Source organism: Gymnogyps californianus, chromosome 15 (assembly GCF_018139145.2).
Source record: "Gymnogyps californianus isolate 813 chromosome 15, ASM1813914v2, whole genome shotgun sequence".
Classification (NCBI taxonomy): domain Eukaryota; kingdom Metazoa; phylum Chordata; class Aves; order Accipitriformes; family Cathartidae; genus Gymnogyps; species Gymnogyps californianus.
Genome location: NC_059485.1, coordinates 17,969,067 through 17,985,899, shown reverse-complemented (window position 1 = coordinate 17,985,899; position 16,833 = coordinate 17,969,067). Strand labels below are relative to the sequence as shown.

The following is a 16,833-nucleotide window of genomic DNA, read 5'->3' as shown; positions in this document are numbered from 1 at the left end:
GTGAGATGATGGGGAGAGGAGGAAAGGCCAAATCTCTGCTCTCCTGCTGCTTTGGGGTGACCAGAAAGCATATGGAGGTGCTCATGGAGCTGCTGGAACGTCAGAGGGGCTCTGTACTGACACCTCCAAGGCAGATGGCTTTGTATCTCCCTGTCCCTCCGCTGTCTCAGTGGGTTGGAGGAGGGCCCGGGGCAGGGCAGGGCAGGGTGCGCACTGGGCATCCCAGCATACAGCAGCTCTGATCTCCGTGGGATGTGGTACTTGCACTTGGTGCATTGGAGCGATGTGGCCTCAGCCCCGGGGTGCAGGAAGCCGGGGGGCTGCTTGGCTGCAGGCAGGGGCTTTCCTGCAGCAGCGGAGGGCAGATCCCAGCACTGCCCCATGGTGCCAGAGGAGAGAGCAGCTATCGGACCCACCTCCCTCCCAGGTCTGCGCCCCCAGACCACCTTCTCCAGGCTGGAGTCCTCCCCCCCAGCACAGTCCTGCTCCTTTCGGGGTGGTAGGAAACCCAAATTCCTTGCCTGCCCATTTCCCCAGCGAGATGAGGCTGCGTACATCCAGCCTGCCTGCCCGGCCTCCTGCCGCCGCTGCCTGGAGGCTGCCTGTGCCCAGAAGGCCTGAATCTCTGGCCGTCTTTCTAGTTGAAGTGACTTCCCAGCTCATTCATGGTTTGGGATTTCTGTGAGCCAGACAGGCAGCCTCAGCGCCCGGGGTGGAGGGGACCTGGCTCAGCTTTCCAAGGCAGGACTGGGAAAGCTGCTGAATCCACTCAGCCCCCCTCTGAGCCCGGCCTCGGGGACCAGCCGAGGTCTGAGCTGGTTGTAACCATTGCCAACACCTCCCGCTGGCTGCATTTCAGTCCGGCAACTTGTCAGCATCTGTCTCCTCCCATGACTGTCCCCTTGGGCTCCCGAGGCCCCAGGCTGCCCCTCTGCCACCACCTGCCCTCTCCCTGAGGGCAACCAGCATGCCGAACGGCTCTGGCTGTGGGCTCTGTGCCGGAGCGACAGCCTTTCCGTGCTGCCTGGTAATTATCTGTTTGGATTTGTGCTGGACGGCGCTGTACGGCTGTGTTAGACACCCTGGTGCACGTTCTGTTTGCTTCCCTAATTGCTGCCAAGCACCGAGCCGCTGGTTTTAAGTTTCTTCCTTCTTTCCCCTCCTCTTCTCCTGCTTTCAAGCGAATTTAACGCATGTCCGAGCATCAGAGGCCCAGCTCCTCTGTCGGGCAGCATGAGCAGAGGCAGCAGAGGCCGCATCCGAGCGGGGAGCGGCGCCAGACTGTCTGCACAGGGTCGGGCTGGTCCCCGGAGGCTAGGCTCTCGCCGTGCCGCTGCCACCGGGCCGGGCTGTCTGCAGGCACCTCCGCGCTGCTGCCGCTCGCACCACGGGAGAAGCTTCAGCAGCTCTCCCCAGCCCCGTCCCGCGGCCCCGCTGTGCCAGGGAGGGTGTCCCTGGTACACGCCGCACGCCGTGCACCCCGTGGGTTTGCCGGCTGTGCCACCGGCAGCTGCCTGCGCTCCCGGGCTCTTCCACAGCGCCTTTCGGGTGGCTGCTCCCCTCCCTGGCTGCTCCAGGAGGGCTGGATGAGGCCCGGGGATGCTGTGAGGGTGAAAGCGATGGGCTGGGGGCAGCGGGGGATCTAGGCTGCACCCCACTTGGCAGCCATCCCCCTCAGGCTGCATGGAGCATCCTCGGAGCCTGCGGACCTGCGCCATGAGCATCACCGGCCGGGATGCTGCTCCCCCAGTGCCCCTCCATCAGGGCCCAGCCGTCTCCATCCCGAATCAAGCGGCTAAAATATTTGCCTCGCTTTTATCTTGGGTCTGGGGGGAGCTGGCGATGGAGAGGGTCCTCAGGTCCCATCAGCCACCGCCGGATGGACGTGCCAGCCATCCCTCGGGGCTCGGGGACCATGTCCCTGTCCCCTGGTCCCTGGGCTGGAAGCCGCTTTCCTGGGCTCCAGCTCCTTGGCGTGTTCCCAGGGGCTGCCAGGAGCCCAGCTCCCTCCAGCCTCAGACCCGGCTCTTTGGCACTGTTTGGCACGGCACTGGCAAACAGGGTGCAGGCAGGACAGGCAGCACACCGGCAGGGCCCCGCACCGGGCATCGGCTGGGGCAGGAGTGGGGGGCTGAGCCCCCATCAATTATTCACGTCCGTATTTATAGAGGGAAATGTGTTGAATAATGGATGGCGGGGTGTGGCGGGGCCGTTGGAAAGCCGGCCTCGCTGCCGCTGAAATATTTATTGGCCTGGTTTGCTGGGGTGCCGCCCAGGTGCCGCGAGGCTCGGCGAGGCTCGGCGAGGCTCCTGGCCGCACGGGCTCACCGCCGAGCGCCTGGCTAGCACGGCAAGCACGGGCAGCTCTGCTCCGCCACCGCTGCCTCCTCTCCCCTCCACGAAGATGATCAGAGGGCTGGAACACCTCTCCTATGAGGAAAGGCTGAGGAGTTGGGGTTGTTCAGCCTGGAGAAGAGAAGGCTCCGGGGAGACCTGATTGCAGCCTTCCAGTACCTAAAGGGGGCTTGTAGGAAAGATGGGGACAGACTTTTAGTAGGGCCTGTAGCGATAGGACAAGGGCTAATGGTTTTAAACTAAAAGAGGGCAGATTCAGACTAGATATAAGGAAGAAATGTTTTACGCTGAGGGTGGTGAAACACTGGCCCAGGTTGCCCAGAGAGGTGGGAGATGCCCCATCCCTGGAAACGTTCAAGGTCAGGTTGGACGGGGCTCTGAGCAACCTGATCTAGTTGAAGATGGCCCTGCTCATGGCAGGGGGTTGGACTCGATGGCCTTTAAAGGTCCCTTCCAACCCAAACCGGTCTACGATTCTATGATCCTGCTCCATCTCCACTGGTGGCTGGATCCCAGGCTCAGAGAGGGATGTGAATGTCCGGGGACAAACCCCCATCCGTCCCCGATCACAGGGGACTCCAGGGCCACGCAGCCCCTCGGAGGACCCCGCTCTGTGCCCTGGGCATGTCCCCTCCGTGGCTGTGCCCAGCAGCCCTGCACCGCCCGCTCCCTAGTGCCACCCTGCTCCCTGCGCAGGGACCCCCAGGGTCTCCCTCCCCACCGGTGCCATGACATCCCCAGCCCTGCCCGCCCTCCCTGCCCACTCTCCCTGCCCGCTCTCCCTGCCAGACCGGCAGCCCCTCAGCCCGCATCCCTATGTTGCAGAGAGACCTTTGGAAGATGTCGAACCCGAGAAACGGCGACACCAAGCCCCCATGTTTGCCCCGCAATGGACTGGTGAAGATCCCCACGCAACCCAACGGCCTCGGCTCCGCCAGCATCACCAAAGGCACCCCCGCCGTGAAAAACCGCCTGTGCCAGCCTTCCTCCGTGCCTGCCATCCTCAGCCCGGCCTTAGCCCACCGCAGCGACCTGCCTATCCCCAGCCTGGCCTCCCCACTCTCCTTGGCCACTCTGGCCGGCGTCTCCTCCCCTCCCGGTGCTTCTTTGGTGGGACTGAACACGAGCGAAAGCTCGGAGCAGCCCTCGCCGGAGCGGCTGCCCGGCTCGCCCTCGGAAAGGCAGCTGGCGGTGGACGAGAAGATCCTCAACCGCTTGTTCTGGTACTTTTCGGCGTGCGAGAAGTGCGTGCTGGCGCAGGTGTGCAAGGTGTGGCGGCGGGTGCTCTACCAACCCAAGTTCTGGGTGGGCTTGACACCCGTCCTGCACACCAAAGAGCTCTACAATGTCCTGCCCGGCGGTGAGAAGGAGTTTGTCAGCCTGCAGGGCTTCGCCGTCCGCGGCTTCGACGGCTTCTGCCTCGTGGGTGTCTCCGACCTGGACATTTGTGAGTTCATTGACAACTACCCCCTCTCCAAGAAGGGTGTCAAGTCCATGAGCCTTAAGAGGTCGACTATCACAGACGCAGGCTTGGAGGTAGGTGACCCCGACGAGGTGACCGGGGTAGCTGAGACGTGGCAATGGCGGGTCTTTCCCAGTAGCCCAGGGGACACAGGCGCAGGCAGAGCTTTCACCGGCCACAGGCAAGGAGCAGGCAGGCGGCATGGCCATCCCGCGGGCGCGAGCAGTATCGGGAGCCCCTGCCTGTGGTTTGGGCAGTGGGATGGGCTGCAGCTTGCGCTGCCCTCCCAGGCGGGGGGTGAGGATGCTGTCAAGGGGCTGGGGGGGGATTTCATCCCTGCTGCCTGCGGATGCTGCCGGGAAGGCAAAGCCAGGCAAGGTGGCCGTGCCACTGGGTGGTGGATGTGGTGGTGGGCGATGAGCAGGGCTCAGGGGATGGGGACAATCCCGCTTGGCTGATCGCTCCCCAGCAAGGGAGGTCGCCTGGGCAAGGGGGCTGCGGGTCAGATGGAGATGGGGCAATTCATGGTCCTGCACGGTGGCCAGGCAAGGTCCCCAACCGAGGTCCCCTGCCCCGTGCCATGGCCAAACGCAGCACCAGCTGCTCCGTGGCCACATCTTACCCGAGCGGTGCCCAGGCTGGGAGTGGGCACTAATCCTGTCCCCACCAACAGCACCGGGTACAGAGTGGGGGCTGCGGCCAGGGGTCCCTGCCTGTCCCCTCCTGTCCCCTGCGGATGCTGGCATGTCCTAGAGCAGGGTGCTGCTCTGATGCCGGGGGAACCCAGCGAGAAGGCTGGACCCACGCAGGGCTGGGGGCAGCGGGAAGAGCCCCGGGGGCTCAGAGGGAGCCAGGGCGGGGGCACGGGGCGGCGCGGGGCAGGCGGCGGTGCCCACCGTGCCCTGACCCCGTGTCCCTCGGCAGGTGATGCTGGAGCAGATGCAGGGCGTCGTGCGGCTGGAGCTGTCGGGCTGCAACGACTTCACAGAGGCCGGGCTGTGGTCCAGCCTCAACGCCCGCATCACGGCGCTGAGCGTCAGCGACTGCATCAACGTGGCCGACGACGCCATCGCCGCCATCTCGCAGCTCCTGCCTAACCTCACCGAGCTCAACCTGCAAGCCTACCACGTGACGGACACGGCACTCGCCTACTTCACCGCCAAGCAAGGCTACACCACCCACACCCTCCGCCTCAACTCCTGCTGGGAGATCACCAACCATGGCGTGGTCAACATGGTCCACAGCCTGCCCAACCTGAGTGTCCTCAGCCTCTCGGGCTGCTCCAAGGTGACGGATGACGGCGTGGAGCTGGTGGCTGAGAACCTGCGGAAGCTGCGCAGCCTCGACCTCTCCTGGTGCCCTCGCATCACCGACATGGCCCTGGAGTACATCGCCTGCGACCTGCACAAGCTGGAGGAGCTGGTGCTCGACAGGTATGGGGCAGTGCCGAGCCGTGCCGAGCCGTGCTGTGCCATGCCAAGCCATGCTGAGGCATGCTGAGCCATGCCACGCCATGCCATGCCATGCCACACCATGCCGAGCCATGTTGTGCCATGCCGAGCCATGCCGAGCCATGCCAAGCCATGCCGACCCATACCGAGCTGTGCCAAGGCATGCCAAGCCATGCCAAGCCGTGCCGTGCTGTGCCATGCCACACCATGCCGAGCCATGCTGAGCCATGCTGGAGGCAGTGGATGCAGCATGGGGGGCCACGGTCTGGGGACACCCATGGGTGCCCCGCTCCCGGCCGGCCTTGACACCCCGTGTCCCCGGCAGGTGCGTGCGGATCACCGACACCGGCCTCAGCTACCTGTCCACCATGTCGTCCCTGCGGAGCCTCTACCTGCGCTGGTGCTGCCAGGTAGGTGGGGGAACACAGCCGTGCCCGTCCTGGCTGGCATGGCGGGGAGGGCAGAGTGGCTGGCACCTCCCTGGGGACGGGCCTCGAGCTCAGGGTGGGCACCCCAGGCTGGCTGGAGCCCCCGCGACTTGGTGCTGGGAAGCGGGGAAAGGATGGGGTGCTCCTGTGAGCTCAGCAGGACTCAGCCTTGGCACCCTGCCCCAGCACCCAGCTCCCTGCCCCAGCATCCTGCACCCTGTCCCCGCACCCTGCTGCTGCTGCTCCCTGCCCTGGCACCCGGCCCCAGCGATGCCGAGCTCCCGGTGCCGCCGTGTTCGCCCCCCGTGGAGCTCCCCCTTGTCGTGTCCCCCCCCCAACTCCCACTCCGTCTTCTTTTCCAGGTGCAGGATTTTGGCCTGAAGCATCTCCTGAGCATGGGCAGCCTGCGCCTCCTCTCGCTGGCCGGTAAGGACCCCCCCTCGCTCCCCCGGGATGGGGTGGCCGGGTCCCCACGGGGTATGGGGACAGGGACAGCCCTGGGGACAGCCAGCATCCCCCCCCTCCCCAGCACGGCGTGGCTCCCGCATCCCCTCGAGCTGCCGGGGAACCCGCACCCAGCCCAGCTCCCTGGGGATGGGTCCACAGCCGGGCTCTTGGGGCGCTGGTGTTTTGGGGTGCAGGTGTTTTGGGGTGTGGGTGTTTTGGGATGCTGGTTTTGGGGGTGCTGGTGTTTTAGGTTGCTGGGTTTTTGGGATGCTGGTGTTTTGGGGTGCTGGTGTTTGGGGTGCTATTTTTTGGGGGTGCTGGTGTTTTGTGTTGCTGGTTTTTTGGGATGCTGGTGTTTTGGGGTGCTGGGTTTTGGGGCGCTGGTGTGTTTGAGGTGCTGGGGTTTGGGGTGCTTTTTTGGGGGTGCTAGTGTGTTTGGGGTGGGTTTTTTAGGGTGCTGGTTTTTGGGGCGTTGGTGTTTTGAGGTGCTGGGTTTTGGGTGCTGGTGTGTTTGCGGTGCTGGTTTTTGGGGTGCTTTTTTGGGGGTGCTAGTGTGTTTGGGGTGGTTTTTTTAGGGTGCTGTTTTTTGGGGCGTTGGTGTTTTGAGGTGCTGGGTTTTTTGGGGTGCTTTTTTGGGGGGTGCTAGTGTGTTTGGGATGGTTTTTTTAGGGTGCTGTTTTTGGGGCGTTGGTGTTTTGAGGTGCTGGGTTTTTTGGGGTGCTGGTGTTTTGGGGTGACAGTGCTCGCTGTCCACTTGCAGGCTGCCCCTTGCTGACCACCACGGGGCTGTCGGGGCTGGTGCAGCTACAGGAGCTGGAGGAGTTGGAGCTCACCAACTGCCCCGGGGCCACCCCGGAGCTCTTCAAGTACTTCTCCCAGCACCTCCCGTGCTGCATGGTGATCGAGTAGCGCCGGATCCGGCCGCCCCGCTCCCGCGCCCACCCCGCCGCCACCACCGCCGCCGCCGCCGCCGCCCCGTCTGACATCGCCCACCCCGTTTCTTTCCGTCTGCTGGGGGATGCGAAAGACGCCAGGCGATTACAACCGACCCTGGACATCCCCCCGCATCGATGCCCCCGGAGGGACGCGGGGCTCCGGGGGGAGATGCGGGATGGTGTCACCCCTCTCCGGAGCCCCCCTGGGGTATCCTGTAAATTCCGCCCCCACACCGCCGCCATCGCCTGTCCTCCTCCCGGTGTCCTGCCAATCCCTTCCGGATGGACAAACGGACATCATGGAAACCCAAAGTGGGAAGGCGACGGCGGCGTGACCCCAACCCGGCCATGTCCTGCTCCCCCCGCCCCGGTGCCAAGCGGGCACACGGCCCCGCTGCCAAGGATGCTCCTGGGGACCAAAGGATGCTCCCAGAGATGGACGAGGGGAGGATGCTTAATTTTGGCACCCGTGGGTGGCAGCGGAGGTTGGATGGGTCCCCTCGCACCCCTGGAGCGGGTCACTGAGCTGCCCCCCCCCATGCTGCGTGTCCCCCCCCCCGAGCCCCCGGCCCTGCCCTTGGGGTGCCCGGCGCTTTCTCCTGGTGAATAGGATGTTTTTCTCTGCCCGCCTGCCCACCCGCCGCCCTCGCATGCTCGCTTGCTTCAGTCTCGTGGTACGGCAGGCTCCGGGGTACCCAGGGGGGACGGTGACAAGTGACAGCCCTCACTTGGCCCCTCCATACGGCTTCGTCCCAGCCAGATCCTGCCCCGGGAGCCCGGCTCTCCCGGCAAGCATCCCCCCTTGCCCTAGGAACCCTGCTGCACCCCGGTTTACGTGGGGTCAGTGGGGCGATACTGCTCCCCGCGGGATGCCGACGCTGAGGAGCGACCTGTCCGGCTGGGATGGGACATCCCGGGGGGACCGGGGCCAGGTCTGAGCCACCGCAGGGACACCAGTGGCACAGAGCGAAGGCGGGAGGTGGCACCTAGGACACGCCGCCACCGCCACCGCTCTTCCAGCTGGAAAGCCATCGCCCCGATGCCAGCTGCAAGCGGGGGGCCAGGGGGGACCCCTGGGCTGAGCCGAGCCGGAGCCGAGCCAGGCACAGGGCTGGGGTGCCCGTGGGGACCCGGCACAGGAGGGGGCTCGGTGGCCGTCCCTGGGGCATCGCCCGCTGCCACATCGGCTGCCCACACGGCCCCAGGAGGAAGCGTGGGCACGGATACGGACACAGACACGGGCACGGACACGGGCACGGGCACGGACACGGACACGCTTTCGGTTTGTTTTGCCTTTGTACCGAGCGGGAAGGAACTGCTGCACCACCCGCCGCCTCCGCTCCCTCCTTTGTCCAAAACACCCCTTTCTGGCCCCAAAATGGCACAAGGACCCTCGTGGCCCTGGAAGGGGGTTTGGGGTGCGCCAGGAGCCACCGCGGCCACGGGACAGGGTAGCACCGCCGGGACATGGAGGACACCAGCACGGCGGCAGCCAGGGTGGGAAGCTGCCTGCACCCCCAAACCCACTGGTGCCCATGGGACACGGGTGCCAGGATGTAGGTGCCAGGGGACAGGGGCAGGCAGGTCGGTGGCATATGGAGGGTCCCCCCACCCCTGCAGGTGACAGCAGCAGTTGGGGGGTGCCATCAGCTCCGGGCAGCCCCAGCACAGCCACAGCCCCCAGGGCTGGGGTGTCCCCATACCCCCCCAGTGCACCCCCACTCCCCCGTGCACCCCCAACCTCCTGCACACCCATGCCCCAGTGTAGCCCTGTATCTCCCTGTATAGCCACCCCCCCCATGTACCTCTAAACCCCAGTGTAGCCCCACACCCCACGGCACCTCCAAACCCCCCAAGCAGCCCCACACCTCAGTGCACCCTCATATCCTCCCAGTGCATCCCTGCACCCCAGCACACCCGCACCCCCCCAGTGCACCCCTATATCCCCCAGTGCATCCCTACACCCCCAATGCACCCCATATCCCCCCGACGCCCTCATTTCTCCCCCTGCACCCTCACCCCCAATGCACCCCATGTCCCCCTGGCACCGTCACCCCAATTCACCCCATATCCCCCCCTGACACCCCCATTTTCCCCCTCCACCCCGACTCCCCCCGGACCCCACATCTCCAAGCACCCCGACCCCTAACGCACCCCATATCCCCCTGGCAGCCCCATTTCCCCCCCCCGCACCCCCATCTCCCAATGCACCTCATATCCCCTCAGCGCATCCCTATATCCCAGCGCACCCCCACCCCCCACTGCACCTCACGTCCCTCCGGCACCCCCATCTCCCAATGCACCCCATATCCCCCTGGCAGCCCCATTTCCCCCCCCCGCACCCCCATCTCCCAATGCACCTCATATCCCCTCAGCGCATCCCTATATCCCAGCGCACCCCCACCCCCCACTGCACCTCACGTCCCTCCGGCACCCCCATCTCCCAATGCACCCCATATCCCCCCGGCACCCCCATTTTCCCCCCGCACCCCCACGTCCCCCCGCTCCCCCCCCGCTCCCTCCCGCTCGCCCCGCCTCCCCGCTCCGTCCGGGGGCGGGGTCTGACTCGGGGGCGGGGCTTGATCCCTGGGCGGGGCCTGCTCGGGGGGGACGACGGGGCCGTATTCTGGGCGTGGGGCGGGGCGTGGGCGGGGCGTGCGGGCATCGACGGCGGAAGGGGGCGGGGCGGGGCGGAAGAGGGGTGGGGCTCGGCGGCCGTTTCCGTGGCGGCGGCGGTGGCCGGCGGGGCCTGCTCGGCCCGAGCTGCCGGTGGGGCTGCACCGGTACTGGGTACGGCACCGGCACTGGGTACGGCACCGCGGCCGCGGAGGGAGAGGGCCTGGCCGGCAGCGGCAGGGGGCCCTGAGTGGGCCCTGAGGGGGCCGTGGGTCAGGAGCGGGCCCTGAGGGGGCTGTGGGTCAGGAGCGGGCCCTGAGGGGGCCCTGGGGGGCGTGGGTCAGGAGCAGGCCCTGAGGAGGGGGGAATGTGGGGTACGAGGGACTGGGGAGCCTGGCGAGGGAAGGGCAGAGGGGCTGGCAGAGGGCAGTGCTGGGGCAGGAGCTCAGCCCGGCTCCGGGGGCAGATGGCCTGTGGGTGGCCCAAGAGGCCCTATGGTCCCCAGGCAGCCTTGCTGGCCACAGGGCACCCCCAGAGTAGCTGCCAGCCCCTGGCACCCTGGCCTGCTCCTGTGCTTGGCAGGGGGAGCTGCTGGTCCCCCTCTGCTAGAGAAGCAGGGTGAACCCCTGCCTGTGGTGCTTGCAGGGGTTTGGGGCGCAGGGAGTGCCCGGCGGAGATGACTGCGGCCTCGTTTCACCCGACCTCTTGCTGGAGACGCTGCTCGCTTCAGTCCACGTCGCTGTAGTCGACCTCCCGTAGCATCAGCAACAGCCGCTCTCATCAGCGGAGCGTCTCGGGGGCTTGAACTGAAGAGGGAACAAGGAACCCAGAAAAGGTTTTCAGGAGCTCCCTGAGAGGGAGTTACAGAAGGCAGCAGGAGGAGAAGCCTGGCGTGGGGCTGTATCTCTCTCCCCACAGGTAGCGACCGGGCTGTAGCCTCTCACCTCCGCAGCCCGTTGATGTGGCCACAAAAAGCTGCGGTCGAAGCCACCTGGGCCTGCCAGGAGCTGCGGGAGCCGAGCCTGTCCCTTCCCAGCTCTGGCTAAGGTGGAGCAGGGCGGCCGCGCGAGCGTGAATGCAGCCTGCGGGGACGCGAGCCTCCGAGCCTGCTCCCGGAGAGGGGAGTGCGCCCCGAGGACGGCCATGGAAAAAATGGCCAGGGTCACCACCGCCCTGGGGGGTAACGCCCTCACGGGACAGACCATGTTCTGCCACCTGGACGCCCCCGCCAATGCCATCAGCGTGTGCCGCGATGCCGCCCAGGTGGTGGTGGCCGGCCGTAACATCTTCAAGATCTACTCCATCGAGGAGGACCAGTTTGTGGAGAAGCTGAACCTCCGCGTCGGCCGCAAACCCTCCTTGAACTTCAGCTGCGCGGACGTGGTGTGGCACCAGATGGACGAGAACCTGCTGGCCACCGCCGCCACCAATGGCGTGGTCGTCACCTGGAACCTGGGCAAGCCGTCCCGCAACAAGCAGGACCAGCTCTTCACCGAGCACAAGCGCACCGTCAACAAGGTCTGCTTCCACCCCACCGAGGTCTACATGCTCCTCAGCGGCTCCCAGGACGGCTACATGAAATGCTTCGACCTGCGCAAGAAGGATTCTGTCAGCACCTTCTCTGGTACAAACTCGGGCTGTTGCTTGCCCCCTTACCCTGGTGAGAGGCGGAGGTTGGGGGCTTTGCCCTTTCCCTGTGCCCGGGAGGAGGGTTTGCTCAGGGTGTGATGTCCAGAGCGGGCAGGGAGGGAGCTGAGAGGCATTTTGGTGCTCTTTTTTTGCCGCTTGGCAGCGGGCTGGGTCCGCAGAGAAGGTGGAAGGTGGCCGCATCGCTCCCTGCTTCCCCTTCTCTCGGGCTGGGGACCCTCGTGGCTCTTCCAGTGCAGCCTTTAGCTTTGCTGCAGCTCTGTCCCACCGAATCTCAACTTCTGTCCCCTCTCAGGCCAGTCGGAGAGCGTACGTGACGTCCAGTTCAGCATCCGGGACTACTTCACCTTCGCCGCCACCTTTGAGAACGGGAACGTGCAGCTGTGGGACATCCGCCGGCCGGATCGCTACGAGAGGATGTTCACGGCCCACAACGGGCCCGTCTTCTGCTGCGACTGGCACCCGGAGGACAGGTATGTGCGGGGCCGGACCCTGCCAGCCGCCCGGCCTCGGCAGAGACCAGGGAGGCCCTAAAAATGGGGTTGGGACCTTTGGTGGGGGGGGAAAGCAGGGTCTCTGATACCTTGGCCCCTTGTTTCAGGGGCTGGGCCGTTGCTGGAAGACGGGAGCAGTTATTGCTTTGAGGATTTGGGGATGTGTTGGGGTGTTTTGGGTTTGTTTTTTGACAAATTGGGGATTTCTGAGCCACTGGATTGCTGATGGTCGGGCATAGCAAGCTGCTGTCTTGCCCCCTGTGTCAAGGGCAGCCTCTCGCTCCGGTGCTCAGCTCGGGGAGGACGCCGCACGGCTGCTCTGGGACACGGCTTGCTTGTGTTTGATCCCGTTTCCCTCCCGCCTTTCCCCGGGGGCGGTCGGGGTGCGTCTGGAAACGGCTGTTGTGGTGTGCGGGTCCCTCCTCGCTCCCTGCCAGACAGCGCTGCGACTCCTCACGAGCTTAGAGAGGCGCTGAAATACGTTCAAACTGGCCTTTTTCCTCTCTGCTGTCCCTGGCAAGTGGAAACCAGAGGTGAGGGGAACTGGTCTGGCTGGGAGCTCTTCAGATGAGCGTGGCTCTAAAGACGGAGGGCCTTAAACGGGAGCAGGAAGGAGGGGTGTTGCCTGACCTGGTTATCGGAGAGCGGAGGTGTTAGGGTAGCGTGTGGCAGGATGCGACCGCAGCCCGGCTGCCTCCCTTTGGCGTGGCCGTGGTCGCATCTGTGTTGTGAGCGTTTCTGTGCCGGGGTGGAAAAGGAGAGGTGAACGGGGACAGATCCTGGCCTAGGCTGGCGTCTCACCGTCTTTCTCCACCCTTCTCCCAGGGGCTGGCTGGCAACAGGCGGCCGGGATAAGATGGTGAAGGTGTGGGACATGAACACCACGCGGGCGAAGGAGATTTACTGCGTGCAGACCATCGCCTCCGTGGCCCGGGTGAAGTGGCGCCCGGAGTGCAAGCACCACATCGCCACCTGCTCCATGATGGTGGACCACAACATCTACGTCTGGGACGTGCGGCGTCCCTTCATCCCCTCCGCCATGTTCGAGGAGCACAAGGACGTCACCACGGGCATCGTGTGGCGTCACCTCCACGACCCCTATTTCCTCCTGTCGGGCTCTAAGGACAGCACCCTCTACCAGCACATTTTTAAGGATGCCAGCCAGCCCATCGACCGGGCCAACCCCGAGGGGCTGTGCTACAGCCTCTACGGAGACCTGGCCTTCGCCGCCAAAGAGAGCCTCATCTCCTCCGACTCCAACCGCAAGCCCTACATCGGCGACCGGCGTCACCCCATCTTCTTCAAGCGCAAGCTGGACCCCACGGAGCAGTTCGAGTACATCTCCTCCTCCAGCGCCCTCAGCGTCTTCGAGACGGACGTGGAGAGCGGCAGCATGGACTGGTTCGTGCACACCGCCAAGCAGTACGCGCTGGCCGGCAGGCCCCTGGCCGAGCTCTGCGACCACAACGCCAAGGTGGCCAAGGGCTTGGATCGCAACCAGGTGAGACCTAGGCTGGTGCTGCACGGGGTTTGGGGGGGCCCCTGGTTTTTAGGTTGGCGAGGTCTGACCGCGGCTGGCTCTCACGCAGGTGGCTCAAACGTGGACGATGCTGCGAATTATCTATTCCAGCCTCGGCACCGTGTCGTCCGCCAACCTCAACCACAGCATGGGGAAAGGCGGCACCGCCCTCCCGCTCATGAACAGGTAAGAGGTGCCGGAGCCGCAGCGAACGACGCGACGGCTGGGGCGGCTTCGTCAGCGGGAGAACGGAGACGGCTTCTTGGCTGGGCTGGAGTCGCGGGGTGGGAGCAGGGACGGCTCTCCCCCAGGCTCGGGCCACGCTGGTTTGCGGGTTGGCATCGTTTGAACGCAGCCATTTTCCGTGTGGGTGTGAGAAGTGAGCGGCCAGCCTGACCTCGAGCCCTGCAGGCTTGTGTGCCGCTCCCTTCCCTCCTCGAAACGAAGTTTGAAGCTGTGGTGGGGCGCGGGGCTGGTACCTTCTTTGCAGTTATTTAATTAGTGACTGTGACCGAGGGCTGGGGATGGAGAACTTGTGTCTCACCGCCGGAGCCAGAGCTGCTGGTGCGGAGAGGTTGTCTTCTGCCTTTCAAAGGGCAGCCCAGCTCTGCCAGCAGCTCGCTGGCGTGGAGAGGCCCATCGTGGGCTGATGAAGCAGGAAAACTTGTTTTTCCTCTTCTCAATGACATATAAAAGTGAGGGGCGAGGACTCCAAATGAGCTGTCAGACCTTGCAGGGCCGGGTTCACGGGGTGAGTGGCAAATCCTCAAATAACATCAAAGGAAACACTCGCCTCGACCACGCTCTGCATCCAGACGGGTCGCTGTCTGTCGCCGACTTAAAACACCGCAGGCAGCAAGCTGAAGGGCTTGGCTCTGCTCCAACCCCGTTCCCTTCCTTTTCCGTCCCGGTGAAGCCTGAGAGCGGTGATGCATAACAAACAGCAAAGCACCTTGTAGCGAGGCAGCTCCTGTTTACCTACCTGTGAGGTGAAGGTAAATATTAAGAGACGGAGTCAAGAGCCTGCGCTCAGCTCTGAAATCTTTTAGGGAGGCCTTTTGCGGTGCGGGCGCAGAGATGCCAGGCTTGGAGAAAGGTCTGTGTTAACAATTGCAATGTATCTTTATTTTTAAGTTACAAAGTGGGGACAGCTGACTTCTGTGCTGTCGGGGAAATCGCCGTGTCTTGTGTTTCGCCCTTCAAATCGCAACTGGAGACCTGTATCCAGGCTGTTTGCTGGCTAGAGCGGAAGCTGTAAACTTCTGTGCCTATTACGTTTGGCTTCTTTCCCAGCTTTAACCTGAAGGACATCCCCTCTGGGCTGGGCAGCGAGTCGAGACTGGACCGCAGCAAAGGAGAAAGCCGCACGGAAAACATCCTCATGGATTCCTCCTCCACCCTGATCAATAACGAGGGTAACGTTTCTGGGGCGGGCACAGTCCCAGTCCTAGAGCTCTTCCCTCCTTAGCTGTAGATGGCCCTGATATGGGATAAACAGGTAAATTTATCCTGTAAATTGGGGTGATTAGACCTGCTGCAGCCCTCGGGTGAAGCATGCCGAGCCCCAAGGCGTTGCAGAAGGACAATTTACTCCCGTGACCCCCACAGTGGTGGCTGCGGGTGCCAGGAACGCGACCGCGGTGGGGAGCTGAGCCGTCTGGCTCGGACACAGCCTGGCACGCTGGGGCAGGATGCAGGGGATGTGGATCCGTCCGTGTGCCCGAGGGGGATGAGCTGATTTCTCTCTCCCTGGGCACGCAGACAACGAGGAGACGGAGGGCAGCGACGTCCCTGCGGACTACCTGCTGGGAGACGTGGAAGCGGATGAGGATGACCTGTATATGATGGACCACGAGAACCCGCACGGTGAGTGCATGGCCGGTGCTGGGAGGTGTTGCCTGTCCCAGCCGCGCGGCTGGATTTTCTCCTGGCCTTCCCTGCTCGTTCCTGATCAGATCTCTCTCCTCGCAGCTGAAGAACAGGAATACAGCCTTCCGCAAGAAGCCTTCCCCCTGCGCCACGAAATCGTGGACAACCCGTCAGCCTTGGATCACCTGCAAGACAAGGCTGACTCCCCTCACGTCAGCGGCAACGAGGCCGAGACAGTGTCGCTGACACCCGTGGAGTCCTTCTCCCTCATCTCCATCTCCCACTCGCTCTACGAGAACCGCCTGCCCTCCGACTTCTTCAATCCCATCGTGCGGGACACGCTCCTCTTCTACGCCGAGCAGGGAGACGTGCAGACGGCCGTGTCCGTCCTCATTGTGCTGGGAGACCGCATCCGCAAGGAGATCGATGAGCAGACCCAGGTAGACCCCGGGAAGCCCCTTCCCGCGTAGGAACTGAACCCTCCCCTCAGGGCTGGTGCAGCGACCCCACGAGATGCGGTAGGACACCTTGGTGGGACCCAGAGGTGACGTGTCCCAACACGATGGGATCTCGCCTGGGCTCTGGGCACCTCCCTTCGTCTCCAGCCCCTGCCAGGCCCGCTCTAAGCCGGGGTGGGCAGCTCCGGGACCCCTGGTACCCGGCTGGCTGCCCTACCACCAGTCCTGGCAGGGACCCGAGGTGGTGTCCGCAGGGCCAGGGTGGGGAAGTGGCCTTGGCCTGTTGATTTGGGGAAGGGCACCTCTTCCCCGGCCCCGCAGAGCAGTTCCCCTCCTGCAGGGATCTTGCCTTTGGGATGCAGGAGCTGGGATCCAAGGGGATTTTGAGGGGTTTCGAGGCTCAGCTGTCTCCGGCCGTCCCCAGGAGCACTGGTACACGTCCTACATCGACCTGCTGCAGCGTTTCCAGCTCTGGAACATCTCCAACGAAGTGATCAAGCTGAGCACGTGCCGCGCCATCAACTGCCTCAACCAGGCCTCCACCACCCTGCACGTCAACTGCAGCAACTGCAAGCGGCCCATGAGCAACAGGGGCTGGATCTGCGATAGGTGAGGGCAGCGCTGCCGGCAGGGAGGTGGGGGACAGCGTTCCGGTCACCGAGGGGAGTCCCAGAGGGGCTGCGGGGGCAGGAGGATGGGGTTTTTGCCCCCTGTTCCCCCTTGTTGCCCCCCTGAGGGCTCTCCCTGCCCACGCTCACCCGCTTCTCTCCGGCGTAGGTGTCGGCAGTGTGCCAGCATGTGCGCCGTCTGTCACCACGTGGTGAAGGGGCTCTTCGTCTGGTGCCAGGGCTGCAGCCACGGCGGCCACCTCCAGCACATCATGAAGTGGCTGGAGACCAGCTCCCACTGCCCCGCCGGCTGCGGCCACCTCTGCGAGTACACCTGAACCCCTCGCCGGCCGGGGGAGGTGGCAGGCAGGGGTGGGCAGGGCAGGCAGGGTCTCCTGCCTGCCTGCCCTCCCCGCACCTCCCTCCCTCCCTGTATTTATTTTTGTGTAAATAGGGGCCCTGCGTGCGCCCCCAGCCCCCTGCCCGGCCCTTTTGTACTGGATTAAAACAAAACAGAGCAACTGAACTGAGCCATGCCTCTGTC

At 64.5% G+C, this 16,833-nt stretch overlaps 2 protein-coding genes across 2 annotated transcripts; both read left to right on the top strand.

Annotated features, from left to right (window-relative positions):
• Positions 1–2,864: 2,864 nt before the first annotated feature.
• On the top strand, positions 2,865–7,052 carry FBXL16 (F-box and leucine rich repeat protein 16). The gene is made up of 5 exons (XM_050906087.1): positions 2,865–3,891; positions 4,742–5,250; positions 5,594–5,678; positions 6,059–6,122; positions 6,904–7,052. Exons 1-5 carry the CDS (start codon positions 3,172–3,174, stop codon positions 7,050–7,052), a joined length of 1,527 nt encoding a protein of 508 aa, XP_050762044.1. The 5' UTR covers positions 2,865–3,171.
• A 2,789-nt stretch (positions 7,053–9,841) lies between these two features.
• Positions 9,842–16,809, top strand: WDR24 (WD repeat domain 24). Its single transcript, XM_050906070.1, has 10 exons — positions 9,842–9,886; positions 10,340–11,318; positions 11,637–11,814; positions 12,661–13,336; positions 13,425–13,540; positions 14,648–14,769; positions 15,116–15,220; positions 15,326–15,663; positions 16,106–16,290; positions 16,459–16,809. Exons 2-10 carry the CDS (start codon positions 10,838–10,840, stop codon positions 16,625–16,627), a joined length of 2,370 nt encoding a protein of 789 aa, XP_050762027.1. The 5' UTR covers positions 9,842–9,886; positions 10,340–10,837; the 3' UTR covers positions 16,628–16,809.
• The last annotated feature ends 24 nt before the right edge of the window (positions 16,810–16,833 follow it).